General features: G+C 44.6%; 1 protein-coding gene across 1 annotated transcript; it reads left to right on the plus strand.

Annotated features, from left to right (window-relative positions):
- Positions 1–6,120: 6,120 nt before the first annotated feature.
- On the plus strand, positions 6,121–14,349 carry panx2 (pannexin 2; the record flags this gene model as incomplete). Its single annotated transcript, XM_079500902.1, has 5 exons — positions 6,121–6,349; positions 7,643–8,754; positions 11,926–12,061; positions 13,294–13,476; positions 14,036–14,349. 5 exons carry the CDS (start codon positions 6,121–6,123, stop codon positions 14,347–14,349), a joined length of 1,974 nt encoding a protein of 657 aa, XP_079357028.1.

Here is a 14,349-nt window from a genome sequence, read left to right on the forward strand (position 1 = left end):
GTCCGTAAAATAATGCATGTCAAACTGGGGGTCCCTGAAATTAAACGGGTTGAAAATCACTGCTAGAGCCGTAAAGATCTTATCTTATGGTGTCCCTGGCATTATCTCTTCAAATGGGGGTCTGCGAGCTAATAAATGTCAATTTGGGGGTCCATCCATCCATCTTCAACCGCTTATCCGTAGTCGGGTCGCGGGGGCAACAGCTCCACCAGAGAGCTCCAGACTTCACTCTCCAGAGCAACATTAGTGACTTCCTCCTGGGGGAGTGAGTCGATGTAATCCCTCCATCTGCGCCTTGGTCTGCCCCAGGGTCTCCTTCCAGTGGGACGTGCATCGAGGACCTCCCTAGGGAGATGCCCGAGAGGCATCCTAACCAGATGCCCGAACCACCTAAGCTGGCTCCTTTCCAGGCGAAGGAGCAGTGGCTCTACTCCGAGTCTCTCCCACGTGACTGAACTTCTCACCCTATCTCTAAGGGAGATGCCAGCCACCCGTCGGAGAAAACTCATTCCGGCCCCTTGTTTTCGCGACCTTATTCTTTCGGTCATGACCCATTTGGGGGGCCTCTACATGAAAAAGTTTGGGAATCACTGGTGTAGTACACAATAAAATGTGTGCAAATGCACCGTATTCCCGGCCAGTATAGGGCATAAATGCAATCCAAACACATTCCAGTTCCCCCATTGACCAATCAATAATAAGACCCGGGTCTTGGTTCTTTATTAGGCCTGTGTGTGTCCTTCCACGTGTAGCTCTGTCAATCAGCACAGTGTTTTACTGTGAGACATTATAGGTTCGTGATTAGTTTGATTAGTCTGAATATGCTTGTGGAAATAAGTAAACAATAGTATTTTTATTTTACCGTTAACATTTTATGCATTGTCAACCTCTTCATTTCTGTTTTATTGATTTTTTAAAATAAAATATTTCATATCATACTTGTGTGTTTATCATTTGTGGCTATAGTCTATAAATGGCTATCTATAAATGTACCGTAGGCTATATTTATGAATATAACTTTAATTTACTGACTGATTATTTACTTTCTTTAAAGCTACAAACTAGAAAAAGTGCCCCTCGGGGCACAGGTCTCCACCAGGCCAGGACCAGGTCAGGTTGTGGCCTCCTGGTGGCGCTATAATAGGTCAATGTGGAAAGGGTGCCATTTCTTCTTACGCCTTGGATGGCAATTGGATGATTTGACGCATTTTGTTCCAAAAATGTGTTATCCACCTGTTCCCTATAACAGGCCAATGTGAAAAGGGTGGGATATATTCCTCAGCCTAGTAGGAAAGTCTGTGAAAGATTTCACGTAAATTGCACGCTGTGTTCATGATTTGAGGCTTTTTGTTCAAAACGGGCCAATCCTGCAAACTTTGAAAGCCAATGTTGGCCAATTAGGATAGAATATGAAATATCGGACAGATCCGTCTTGATCATGACTATAGAGATATTGTGTAACGATTTGTGGGATTTTTGGACAGAATCTGGAGGAGTAATATAACAAAATGTGTTTTACAAAAGTCGGCCTCCTGGTGGCACTATAACAGGCCGTTCTGGAAAATTCGGGGCAGAGGTTCATCGTTGGCATCTAGGGAGTGTGCTGGTAACAGACACAAACACACACACACACACACACACACACACACACACACACACACACACACACACGGACGGAGTGCAAAACCCCCATGCCTTTGGCCTGGTGGAGACAATACTAATCACAGAACTCAACACAATGAAAGTTTTCAAATTGCCAACATATACAATTAAAGGGATAGTTCAGATTTTTTTAACTTAAGTTGTATGAAATACTTGCCATTAATATAGTGGTTGCAACTGTATTAATTGATTGCCCGAGTCCCATGGTGGGAGTTCTGCTCTGGTTTTGGTGAAATATCAAGTAGTTCCGGTCATTTTGTGGGGGGCACTGGGGACCACGCAGTAAAAGTAAATTAATCCACAAAACTAACGTAATTTGTATTGTTGACCTATTTCTAAAATATTAGTGCAACTTTCGTTATTTTTTTACCCCTCTATCACACAGAACTATGTTTTTTGTGTCCATATCACTACGCCCAAAAAATAGTTCCATGTGATAGAGGGGTCAAAGTTGAACGAAAGTCGCGCTAATATTTTAGAAATAGGTCAACAATACAAATTACGTTCGTTTTGTGGATTAATTTACTTTTACTGCGTGGCCCAGTGCCCCCCACAAAATGACCGGAACTACTTAATATTGACCAAAACCAGAGCAGAACTCCCACCATGGGACTCGGGCAATCAATTAATACAGTTGCAACCACTATATTAATGGCAAGTATTTCATACAACTTAAATTCAAAAAATCTGAACTATCCCTTTAAGTTAAATTAACGTTTCACAGTGTAAGAACAGACCAGTGCTTATGTGTGGGGTTCAGTTCAGAGTATGTTAATTATTATTGCCCTTAAATGGCAACTTTAATTGCTACATTATTATCAGTGGTGGAAAGACATAAGTGTGTGTGTGTGTGTGTGTGTGTGTGTGTGTGTGTGTGTGTGTGTGTGTGTGTGTGTGTGTGTGTGTGTGCGTGTGCGTGCGTGCGTGCGTGCGTGCGTGCGTGCCTGCTTTTTCCAGCACCATGGACAGCACACAGTGGAAGCTGAACATCAACATTCACTTTCGCTTGTTGGTCATTTGTTTTGGTTTTACCGCACCTATCGTAGTCGTTATGCCGCCATGACAAGAAGCTAACAGAGTTAATGACGACGAGAGCATGAAAGAGAATCTCTGCGATTCTGCGACGAACAATGCAGTGCGGAGAGAGAGACCCTGGAACTGGAAGACGTAATGAGGAGCGGCATCTCTAACCGGTGGAAACCGGTTGAGGTGGAGGAACTGTGACTTTATAGCTCAGAGTTGACGCTCATCTCATCTGGAACGCGCCTCTTCTGCGCGTTCGTTGCATGTGAACTCAAAGACGATTGAAGTAAACGTGTTGTTCACCTCAAGAAAACGAAACCATTCGTTTCCATGCGCTGTCTATTAAAAGGGAGATGGATAGGCTATACCAGTTTAAATTATTGGATTAACTGTGCATGCCACACCCCAGTCACAACTCAGAAGTGGCATATCGACTTTGAATGACAGTTCATTGTTGGGTGCACTTTGCAACACTTGCTTGTTGTGACTGAGCACCTCTGCTCTGAGCATACTTATACTTAACTTATCCCAAAGTATCAGGTTTGCATTGCATTGAGAGTGAGACACACACAGTCCCAGACAGTTACATAAATAATGGACATAGGCTCAACAGACATCAACAGCCTATATTTTCGTGTCATTCCGTGTCATTGCCCATTTGTTCGGTGGTAAACTATTGTGGGATAAGGGTTGCTTGCTGTATTCAATAGGGTGCCCACATAGTAGCATTGGCGTATAGGCTACAATTTCGGTTTGTATTTCTGTCATAATCTGTTGACAATAAGTGGTTGTAAGCTATTGGACTTGATGTTTGTTTGAATTTAGGACGGTATACAGTAGGCTGCAAGCAAGGATGTCATGAACAACTGCATGTTGTGTATTATCTCATCCTTTGCACCTCAGAGGAGGGGAGGGGAGGGGAGGCTGCCGGGGTAAAGGCGGAATAAACCGGTGTGCTGCCCGGATACACGCTGGAACGGCTCGCCCGCACTGCAGATTAACTCTTGCATCGCCGATTGATTCGCCGGGGATGTGACAAGACTGGTGAGTATTATTATTATTATTTTCTCCCCCACCCCCCGCACTGCGAATAGGAATTAGGTTTAACAATCGTATGCGTTTGGATTTGGAACGATAATAGTGCGCCATGGGATGCAGCGTGGCTTCCCTGCATGCGCTTGTCATACAGACGTGGACAGGTAGACAGCTGAGCTGACACAGGTATTCCGTATATAGCACTCTCGAAGTCCAAGTCCGGTAAAGCGACTCTGGCGGTCTCTCACTCACTCACTCACTCACTCACTCACTCACTCACTCACTCACTCACTCACTCGGATGGTTTGAATCTTGTCTATAGGCTATTCCGGAGCTGTCCACCGCTTTGGTCCTGAAACGGGTTGTGCGTTATGCCTGCAGTTCACCGCAACGTCTCTAATTGATCCGGTTTCAGACAGCTCTAGATTTTGATTGACATGTTTTAGAGTCAGAGACGTAAACATCGCAAAAAGAAAGCCAGCTCTCCATTGGCTATAGCTGTGAGTACAATGAACTTAAATCTCGGCGTCAGAAGAAGTATAGCCTATAAGAAATACCAGCCCACATGCTCTAGCATATACTCTTGGTCCATTTATCATCGTTCGGCAGGCTAACTGCAGCTGTCTGTAATGTAGGGCATCTCATAACCCACTGACATGCAATAGTACCCATAGGAAATGCCGGATTCGCTCTCTAAACACTTGTAGCTATGGCCAACTGTGGGGTATTATCTGTCACACTGGAACACTGCCAAGTATGACAGTCTCTTGGACAGTCCCCAGCGCTGCCATAAGCAGAGAGCATCTCAAATAGGATATTGCCCCTTTAAACGGTGATTATGTAAAGTTGGTTTCTCCTCTGAGCTTCCTTGGCAAAGTCCTTGAGCTTTCTGGCAGACTGGCAAACCTGCTCAACCAAGCAACATATCCGCTCAGAGGACATAACATTCTATCTATTTTGTTTACAAATTCAAATTCATCAGAAGTGATTACAAGTGTTGATTCCAGCGATTACAATCTAAAACTGAAAATGATTATACTTCAACAAAGATTATCCTATGGGGTGAGAGCTTACAGTATATTTGTAAGCCTCTGACTGGAATATGCTAATTGTCTCTTGTGCTCATTAAACTTTTTGGGATAGATCCACTCCCAATGACTGCAAATGTACTCATTACCCCCTAACAAGGAAGCAGTCTACTGTTCATCTTGTGTGTGAGGGAGAGATAGAGAGATAGAGGATGAGACATATAGCAGGGATGGCTCCAGGGGGGCTTTAGCCCCCTCTGGTGAATGCCCCCCCTAAGTTCCCCCCCCCATCCCTCCCACTGATATTAAGGTTGACTTCCTGACATGTCAGTGAACATTGTGTTCCGTAGTCACAGCCTTGAATTCTAGAGAGTGGAGGGGAAGAGTTTAGATCAATAAATAATGTATCAAACACATTTTAAGACAACATAATAAAATCTGGTTTTGCTATGCACTAAAATATCTGTATTCCTTCCTCCAGACACACTTCACAGTATCCGTTCTGCAGTGCAGCCTATGGGCATTCTTGCGCCAGAGAGTGTATATTTGTCCTTCAGTGTCCTTGAATTAAGAAGACAGCAATTCCTCCATGCGCGGCCGCTGCGATTTCACGCCACATCGATCTTTGAGTGACTGTTAGTGGCACACACTTTATAGGCTGCATGACAGAAAATGTGAGAAGGAAGCAGGAATGCCTGCCGGAGATTTAAACCAAATGAAATTCACATTATGCATAATGATATCTAATCTGAAAGACTACTGTAGGATACTACTGTCATCATTATGTCTGTGAGAGCTTATCTAACTCTGACCCATCCAATCGGTTCCATTTGCACTCTCAGGGTTACAAATAGATAAATGGATGAGGATTTTACTGTATGTAACAAAAATGAAACTGTCTGTCAACTTGTGTCTTTCAGGACAGGTGCTGCGACAGACTTTAGCCAACAACTGAAGCCCGTCAGGAGTACAAGGTCAACTCCTAAACTCTGGTCATTCTTCTAACTGCCATAGTGTGTGTGTGGTGGACGGATGTCAGTCTTAACAAGACTGGAGGACCAAAACACAGGGATGGATGCAGCACAGCTGGATCGAGTTGTCTCCTGAACATTATGACTTCCACTCTACGGGGCAAGACACTCAGTAACCAGAGAAGATTCACAGTACTGGAGAAGATAGGCCATATGTCTTAGTCTTGTGTGTGGTAAAAGGGGACGAGGCTTAGCCACACACGTTTTGTGAGCGCTTATATTTGTGTACTGTATGCATTTTCATGATTCTGCGTCGGAGTGTTCAGCTGTAAGGGAAGGAGCGTCCGGCCTCTGGTCATCCCGGAGAGGGTTGTTGCGTTTGTTGCGTCCCGGAATCCCGGATGCAGAACCTCCTCGATCAAAACTTAGACATGGCCGCAGCTCTGCTTGCTGGGGAAAAGTTAAAGGAGCTCATACTACCGGGCTCCTCTCAGGATGAAAAGAACGGGGCGCTGGCCGGCCTCCTGGTCCAGCTCAAACTGGAGCTGCCCTTCGATCGCGTGGTCACCATAGGGACTGTCATTATCCCCATTCTGCTCGTCACCTTGGTCTTCACGCGAAACTTTGCAGGTGAGGCGTTCTGTCCCACAAGTGTTTACATCCTCAGTGTGCAGTTGTTTATTAGTCACTATAGGAATTTAGACAGTTTGCATAGTGCATTAATTAGTTGCTACGTCATGATACGTTTATTGGAACTTTGTTAGAACAGTTTGAGTTGCAAAATAATGTTTTTATCTTACATTGTACAAAGGCATATTTTCTCCCTGCTGAAACCTGCAAAAGGGAGAGATAAGTTCCATATATGTGTACTTGGTGTCGCTTGCTGACAAGAGTTGGCGAGCAACGCCGTCGTCACACTAACTATGGAGTATAAATGACACAATACAAGGAAGACACTAAGAAATGGAATCAGAGAGCAACAACTGACAAGGAGGAAGATGGAAGAGGGTTATAAATAGGTATTTGATGTAAGTATGTAGCACGGGAAAAAACAAAAGAAGGCCCCCTTACTGAGCATTAATATTCAACCTGCTATCAGCTATTTTGGGCATGTAATTATAAGGCTAGACTAGAGCTGTTCGACTAATTTCGCTACATTTCTGTGACACTGTCGTATGATGCATGAATTGTGTCATAACCAGATGAATCGTTAAAAATCTATCACCTGTTGCCATTGTTTCTTGTTGGCAGCTGTGGAGCATATTAAGCACTGTTTTGAAAAGTTTTCTATCAAATAAAGATGATTATTATGATATTATTATTAGAAACGCCACATTATATGCAGGCGCTACTTCTTTTGCACCTGCAAAACGTAGTGCACAACTTGAAAATAATATTTTAATATTTCCCTCTGATAACAAAACTTTTCCATCATTGCTCTGCATTCATAGCACTTAGTTCAACATCTATTAAATAGAAGTCACAAGAGCAGCTCAGGGTCCTGTAGCCCTGACCTACATAGACCAGTGAAGCTCATTGGACCCGCTCTATCGCTGCGCCTGATGGACAGTCAATTAACAGAACAACCTGGATATTCATATTTATTCATTGTCAAAGGATAATTGAAGGATGTTCAGAGATACAGATATAAATCACATACTAACAAAGAATCCATGTCCAAAGGAAGTACATATTGCAGAAGGAATCAGGTGTCTCTTGCTGACAAGAATCACATCATTTCTTTTTTAGAATAAAACCAATTGTTTCAATGGGTAACACAATTTTCATCAACTTAAACACATTTCATTATAGCTAAGCCCATTATCATCAATCATCATCATTCATTATGTCTTTCCACTGTATTGTAGCTTACAGTAAATGTGTGTCTGTGTACTAATGATTCTCAATCTTTATTCTCCCCAGAGGAATCAATATACTGTTACACACCACATAACTTCACCAGAGACCAGGCACTATACGCACGAGGCTACTGCTGGACGGAGCTGCGTGACGCTGTACCTGGGGTGGAGCCTGCACTTCGGCCATCACTGTTTGAACACAAGTTCTTGCCCTATGCTCTGTTGGCATTCGCTGGCATTATGTACATTCCCGCGCTGGGCTGGGAGTTCCTCGGGTCCACGAGGCTCACCTCCGAGCTCAACTTCCTGCTCCACGAGATCGACAACTGCTACCACCGGGCTGCGGAGGGTCGGGCCCCAAAGATTGAGAAGCAGATCCAGTCCAAAGGGCCCGGCATCACGGAGCGCGAGAGGCGGGAGATCATAGAGAATGCGGAGAAGGAGAAGAGCCCCGAGCAGAACTTGTTCGAGAAGTACCTGGAGAGACGCGGGCAGAGCAATTTCCTTGCAAAGCTTTACCTGGCGCGCCACCTGGGAATCATCTGCCTCAGCTCCATCCCCATCTCCTACCTGAGCACCTACTACGCCCGCCAGCGGCAGAATGAGTTCACCTGCGCCCTGGGGGGGCCGCCGGACACCAGCAGCTACATGGAACTCAAGCTCAGTGTCAACTGTAAACTGCCTGCCGTGCAGCTCCAGCGCATCATGGCGGCGGTAGATATAGCTTTGCTCTGCACCATGAACCTCATAATCTTGCTCAATCTGCTCCATCTGTTTGTGGTGCGCAAGTCCAACTTTGTGTTCGACAAGTTGCACAAAGTCGGCATCAAGAAGCGGCGCCGCTGGCAAAAGTCACAGTTCTGCGACATCAACATCCTGGCGATGTTCTGCAATGAGAACAGGGACCACATAAAGTCCCTTAACCGGCTGGACTTCATCACCAACGAGAGTGACCTCATGTATGACAACGTGGTGAGGCAGCTGCTGGCTGCCCTGGCCCAGTCCAATCACGATGCCACGCCCACTGTGAGGGACTCTGGTATGCAGACCTTAGACCCCGACATGGATCCCTCTGTCGTTGGAGTGGGTGATATAGGCATGGATCCGCTTATCAAACGGCCTCGCAAGAAGATGAAGTGGATGACATCCTCACATCCACTTCCTCAACCGTTCAAGGTAAGTCACTGGTCATCACAATCTTCATGTTTACTGTACATATGAGTGCACTTAGGTTAGATCCGATATTATCTTTATTCCAATATAAAAATGTTTCTAGATTTTACGAAACATCATTACTGCTTAGATCAGTATTGAATCAAAATATAGAACACGTTTATTTTATCACTCAAGTTCGGACAGATACGTCTTGATCACATGCCCATAAAGATAATGTGAACCAATTTGCATAATGTTTGGACAAAATCTGTAGGAGTAATTTTTCAATTCAATTCAATTTTATTAAAGTGTCAAATCACAACAAGTTGTCTCAAGACACTTTACATATAGCGACAAAGCTCTGTAGGAGTTTTGCAAACCTAATATATATGCAAACATAATATAATATGGTATAACAATGCTGTCAGATAATATATAATAATGTATAAGAATATTAAGATAAGATATAGTGTAGTGGTGTAATATAATATGGTAGCAGTCCATGGTCGTGCTCTGTGAGGGGGCCGGGTCCACGGTCACACTCTTGATGGGCTCTGTGAAGGCTCCGTGAAGAGACCTGGTCCATGGTCACACTCGACAGTCAGTTGAGGGGGGGGGTCCATATTATAACTACGTAGTGGAAGACAAAATAAACTCCGGGGAGTGGCTCCCCGGATGTTGAGTTAGTGGCAGGCCTTACTGGAACCCGGGAGAAGGTTCCACAGCTGAGGACGCCTGGGACTTTAAACGCCCTGCCTCCTATTTTTGGGACAGTACGCATTTTTGCATACTGTGAACGCACTGGTGTTCTATTAGGTTTGTAGGGATCAATGAGTTCTTTGAGATATAGTGGTCCCTGACCATTGAGAGCTTTATAGGTTAGGTCTGTATTTAACCGGGAGCCAGTGCAGAGAGGCCATGCAGTGAAGGAGTGATATGATCTCTTTTCTGGTTCCTGTCAGCATACGCACCGCAGCGTTTTGAACTAGCTATTGGCTTTTTAGAGACTTACTTGGGCAGCCTGATAATAGCGAGTTACAGTAGTCCAGCCTAGAGGTAACAAATGTGTGAACACGTTTTTCTGCGTCTCTTATTGGCGTTTTTCTGCGTCCCTTATTGGCGTTTTTCTGCGTCCCTTATTGGCCAAGGGGTGCCACCGACACATGACGGAAATTCTCCATTTATTGGCATTTGTGTTCAGACAGAATCTACAGCTATAGTGTAGATTCTACACTATATTATAGGAGGGGCTAGCTTCCTGGTAACGCTATAATAGACTAATGTGAAATGGGTTGCATTTTGTCCTCGGAATAATAGGAATGTGCATGCAAAGTTTCATGCCAATCGGATCATGATTTGAGGCATTTTGTTCAAAACGGAACAATCCTGCAAACTTTGGAAGACAATCTTAGCCAATCAGGATGGAATATGAACAATCTGACCATAGAGATATCAATTTGCATGATGTTTAGACAAAATCTTTAAGCATAACATAAAAAAATCACACCCGTGTGAACTGAGTGGTGTAAGGTCTTATATAGACTGATCAGCTGTGGTCTGACGTAATGTCTGACGTAATGAAATCACACCCGTGTGAACTGGGTGACCATAGCAACCATGCTCATTTTTTTGGTACGGACAAACACGTAAACTAACAAAGATGAAATCACACCCGTGTGAACTGGGTGACCATAGCAACCATGCTCATTTTTGAGTGGTACGGACAGACACGTAAACTAACAAAGCCAGTTGTAGGAGTGGTTTACACCACTCAAAAATACTGGTTTAGCAAAATCAGCCTCCTGGTTGCACTTTAACAGGCCAATCTGAATATTTCGGGGCAGAGGTTCTGCTGATTAGCTGTTCACAAATGGACACACGGGCAGACGGACTGGGGGCAAAACATAGTCTTGGCCATGCCTTCGGCCTGGCGGAGACAACAACAACAAGAATACCACGTCAGAACATATTTGGCTCTCTAAGAACTACGATAGATCTATATAGTGTAGATCTATCATAATCAGCTATGCACTGTTCACAGTTCACACATGAGGCAAATGTATTACTAGCAAGAATATTATTTATCATTGACAGTTGTCAGCCAAAGTCACTCCTTTTCCACCGGTTGGTTCCCAATGGGAACTGGTTCAGTACTTTTTGGTTATAGTCCATGAGCCAGAGCTCCAAAATTGGAACGTTAATTATGAATTGAGTGGGCAAAACCATACCTATATTAGTTTGTTATCATCATGAAACTTCCCCAGTTGATTACTTACACGAAGACAATGATTTATTGTATTACAAACTTACATTTTTTTAATATGCAAATGAGGCATTATATAGGAAAATATGCAAAAAATTGAAAATATGACAAAGCTGTGGAAGGGTTATCATATATTAATTTACTTCCTATAAACAATTTAATATAGTATAGTTTTGCCCACTCAATTCGTTCCAATTTTGGAGCGTGGGCTCATGGACTAAGAACCAAAAGAACTGAACCGGTTCCCATTGGGAACCAACCGGTGGAAAAGGGGTCTCTGTGTACAAAAGGGTAGCACTAGAACTCGCACTTTCACTATTCCACACAACTCTCATACAATGCCCTCATATCCCCCTGTTCTTCAATCATTCAAACACTTGAAACACACACACGCACGCACGCACGCACGCACGTACGCACGCACGCACGCACGTACGCACGCACGCACGCACGCACGCACGCACGCACGCACGCACGCACACACGCACACACGCACGCATACTTACACACACACACACACACACACACACACACACACACACACACACACACACACACACACACACACACACACACACACACACACACACACACACACACACACACACACACACACACACACACACACACACACAATGCTTTCAATTGAACAAGGCTTTAGCACAGTACGAGTACGTGCCTCTTAGGAAAAAGCTTAACAAAGACTTGTGTAACTTCCCTCTGCTTTATCAGCTCACGTTGCATCATTGCATTCGTACACAATAAAATACTTCGTTTTTCCCTCTAAAATCCTATATTAGTTTTGCCCTTGCCGGTCTGTAACTCTGGAACCAAATGTACAATTTCTCTCAGAGTTAAATTAACACTGAGTTATTTTTTTTACTGTGCAGAGATGTCAACAGGAACAAACTTTTCTGTCCTTTGCAAAGGAACCCCTGACTATGACACGTTTGGAAACGAACACCAAGCCCGATAAACCCAAGCCCCTCAGACGGAAAATGATGGTGGACAGCTTCATTGCACCACTTCTGGATAGTAAGAGCACACAGCATCCTCCCACTAAAGGTAATTGGCTGTGTCCACCAAGGCATTTTTGTTTTGAATTGTCTTTGGGCTGGAAACTCTATGCTGGAAACGCTATGCTGGAAATACTATACTGGAAATGCTACGGAAATGCTATGAGGCATGAGTGTCTCATCTGGGCTGCACATTCACTTTTCATTTTAATATATTTTTTGGTCTATTCTGCCATGGAGATAGACAGGAAACACTAAACAGGGAGAGAGAGACTGGGAATGACATGCATCAAAGGTTGTCGGGATCGGGACTCGAACCCGCAACAGGCTGTCAGGCATGCGCCTATGTGGTATCCGTCTAGGCCGCTAGGCCAGCGGGCGCCCCTGCACAAAGCAAAGCAAAGCAAAGTTCTTTGTTTACCCAGGGTGAATGGACTAAGCTCGAGATGCTTGTTTACAGCCAGACCCTGCTCATAGAACATTTCATGGTAGGGGTTCAATGCCTTGCTCAAGGGCACTTGTAATTTTAACGTGCCGGCCCGGGGATTCGAACTGGCGACCTTCCGATAACAAGACCGCTCCGCAAACCGTTCGGCCACCGCTGCCCCTCACATTCACTTCTCGCGTTATATCGGGTCGCAGCGAGTTTCAATATTTTCTCTCTTTTCACTCTTGGAATTTGGATGAGAGCGCCTTGTATTTTCACCTGGGGGAAGAAAAAAAAACACTTTGACAAATGGCACAAGGACCTTGAGACAAAAGTTAAATACGAAAATTCAACTGAGACCTGGAAACCTGTCATTCATTCATCACCTATCAACTCATTGGTCCTGCTCCAATCAGATCAGTTGTGCTGATTGGCAGAGTCCCTTTAAAGGGACTCCTCCTCCTTCCTTGTCTCACTAATGCTCTCTGTTCAGGTCACTCACCACCTCCCAGACACCCCCCATCAGCAGGCACCACCAGGTTGGCCCTATCTACGGGGGTGGGCTCCGGAAGAGCCCCCTGCCTTCCATCAGGCAGGATCTGATCTGATCTGGACGGATCTGATCTGATTCTCCTCCTGCGATGGGGCCCCTGCCAAAGTGTTCATTCATGTCTTTATCATCTGTATTTATATCATTCCATTCATCTTATGGTGTGAAGGTCTTACGTTGAATATATGATGGAAGGCATAATGACAATAATTACAGTATTGATGAAATCATCTCAAACATGTATGTTACATTGTAAGTTGTTAATGAACATAACTCCAGTCAATCTGCTGCATTTTCACTACAGATGTAAGTGGGATAGAAAAGAAACACACTCGCAACTTCTATCTGGACGTCCACCCGTACATGCTGACCCGTAAGCCCAAAGTGGAAGCTACTGTCACAGAGCCGCTGCCCTCAGATCACCCACTGGATGCGGTGTACCTTGAAGGGACACACACTGTCGTCCATGTGTCTGCTGCAATGACAGGTAACCTCTTTCTGTTCCCGGGGGGAATATGCCACCTTGGCAACCAGACACAACAAATATTTTTGCCTCACCCTTCATGGCCAAGGGGGGATTCCCCTTTGCATGTTACCCATGTGAGAGACCCAAGCTTGTCCTGTGGGGGGCCCAGGATCGCATCCATGTGGTTACGAGTGTTATCTTTGAAATTATTTCAACCTGGCACACCTACTTCTGGCATGTCAGACAGATATTCATAAATAGAGAAAATACCAGATCTACAAGCTTGTTGATTGCGAATGCAATGAGCCATTTCTATGTAACCCAGGCAGAACTGTCTGTCTGCCTGTCTGTCTGTCTTAAAAACAAAAACACTTAAAAACTAATTGTTGTTATTGCAATTTATGAGCTGCATTCGCTTCCCACGTTCGCGCGTCTTACTTGTCTACTATTTCCTCTATTTTTCAACTAGGGCTCAAATAGTTTATGAATACAAGAGTGTCACAGTGCCATGCTGATGACACACATGTGTTTGTGTTCGTAGGTTTCATCCATTATTGTGTTTCACTCTTTCATTCTTCAGAAAAGAAGGCAGACACTCCAGAGTCGATCAACGCTGCTGGCTTTTCTACATCGGTGACCCTGACCACCACTGCCTACGTGAACGGTGTCAGCCCGAATGCGCCCTCCAGTGAAGATGCCCTCAGCCCCCAGACCTCCACTGAACCTCTAAGTCTGATGGAACAGCCCGAAACTCAGCCTGGGCCTTTGAGCATTGCCTCTGGACACCAGCTGCTGATGCACCATGCTCTCTTTGACGAGGAAGAGGAAGAGGCTGACTGCAGAGACCGACTGGCAGAGAGACCTGTGGAGCTCATTGCAGCTGGAGAATGTTGA

Source organism: Electrona antarctica (genome assembly GCF_951216825.1).
Source record: "Electrona antarctica genome assembly, chromosome: 5".
Classification (NCBI taxonomy): domain Eukaryota; kingdom Metazoa; phylum Chordata; class Actinopteri; order Myctophiformes; family Myctophidae; genus Electrona; species Electrona antarctica.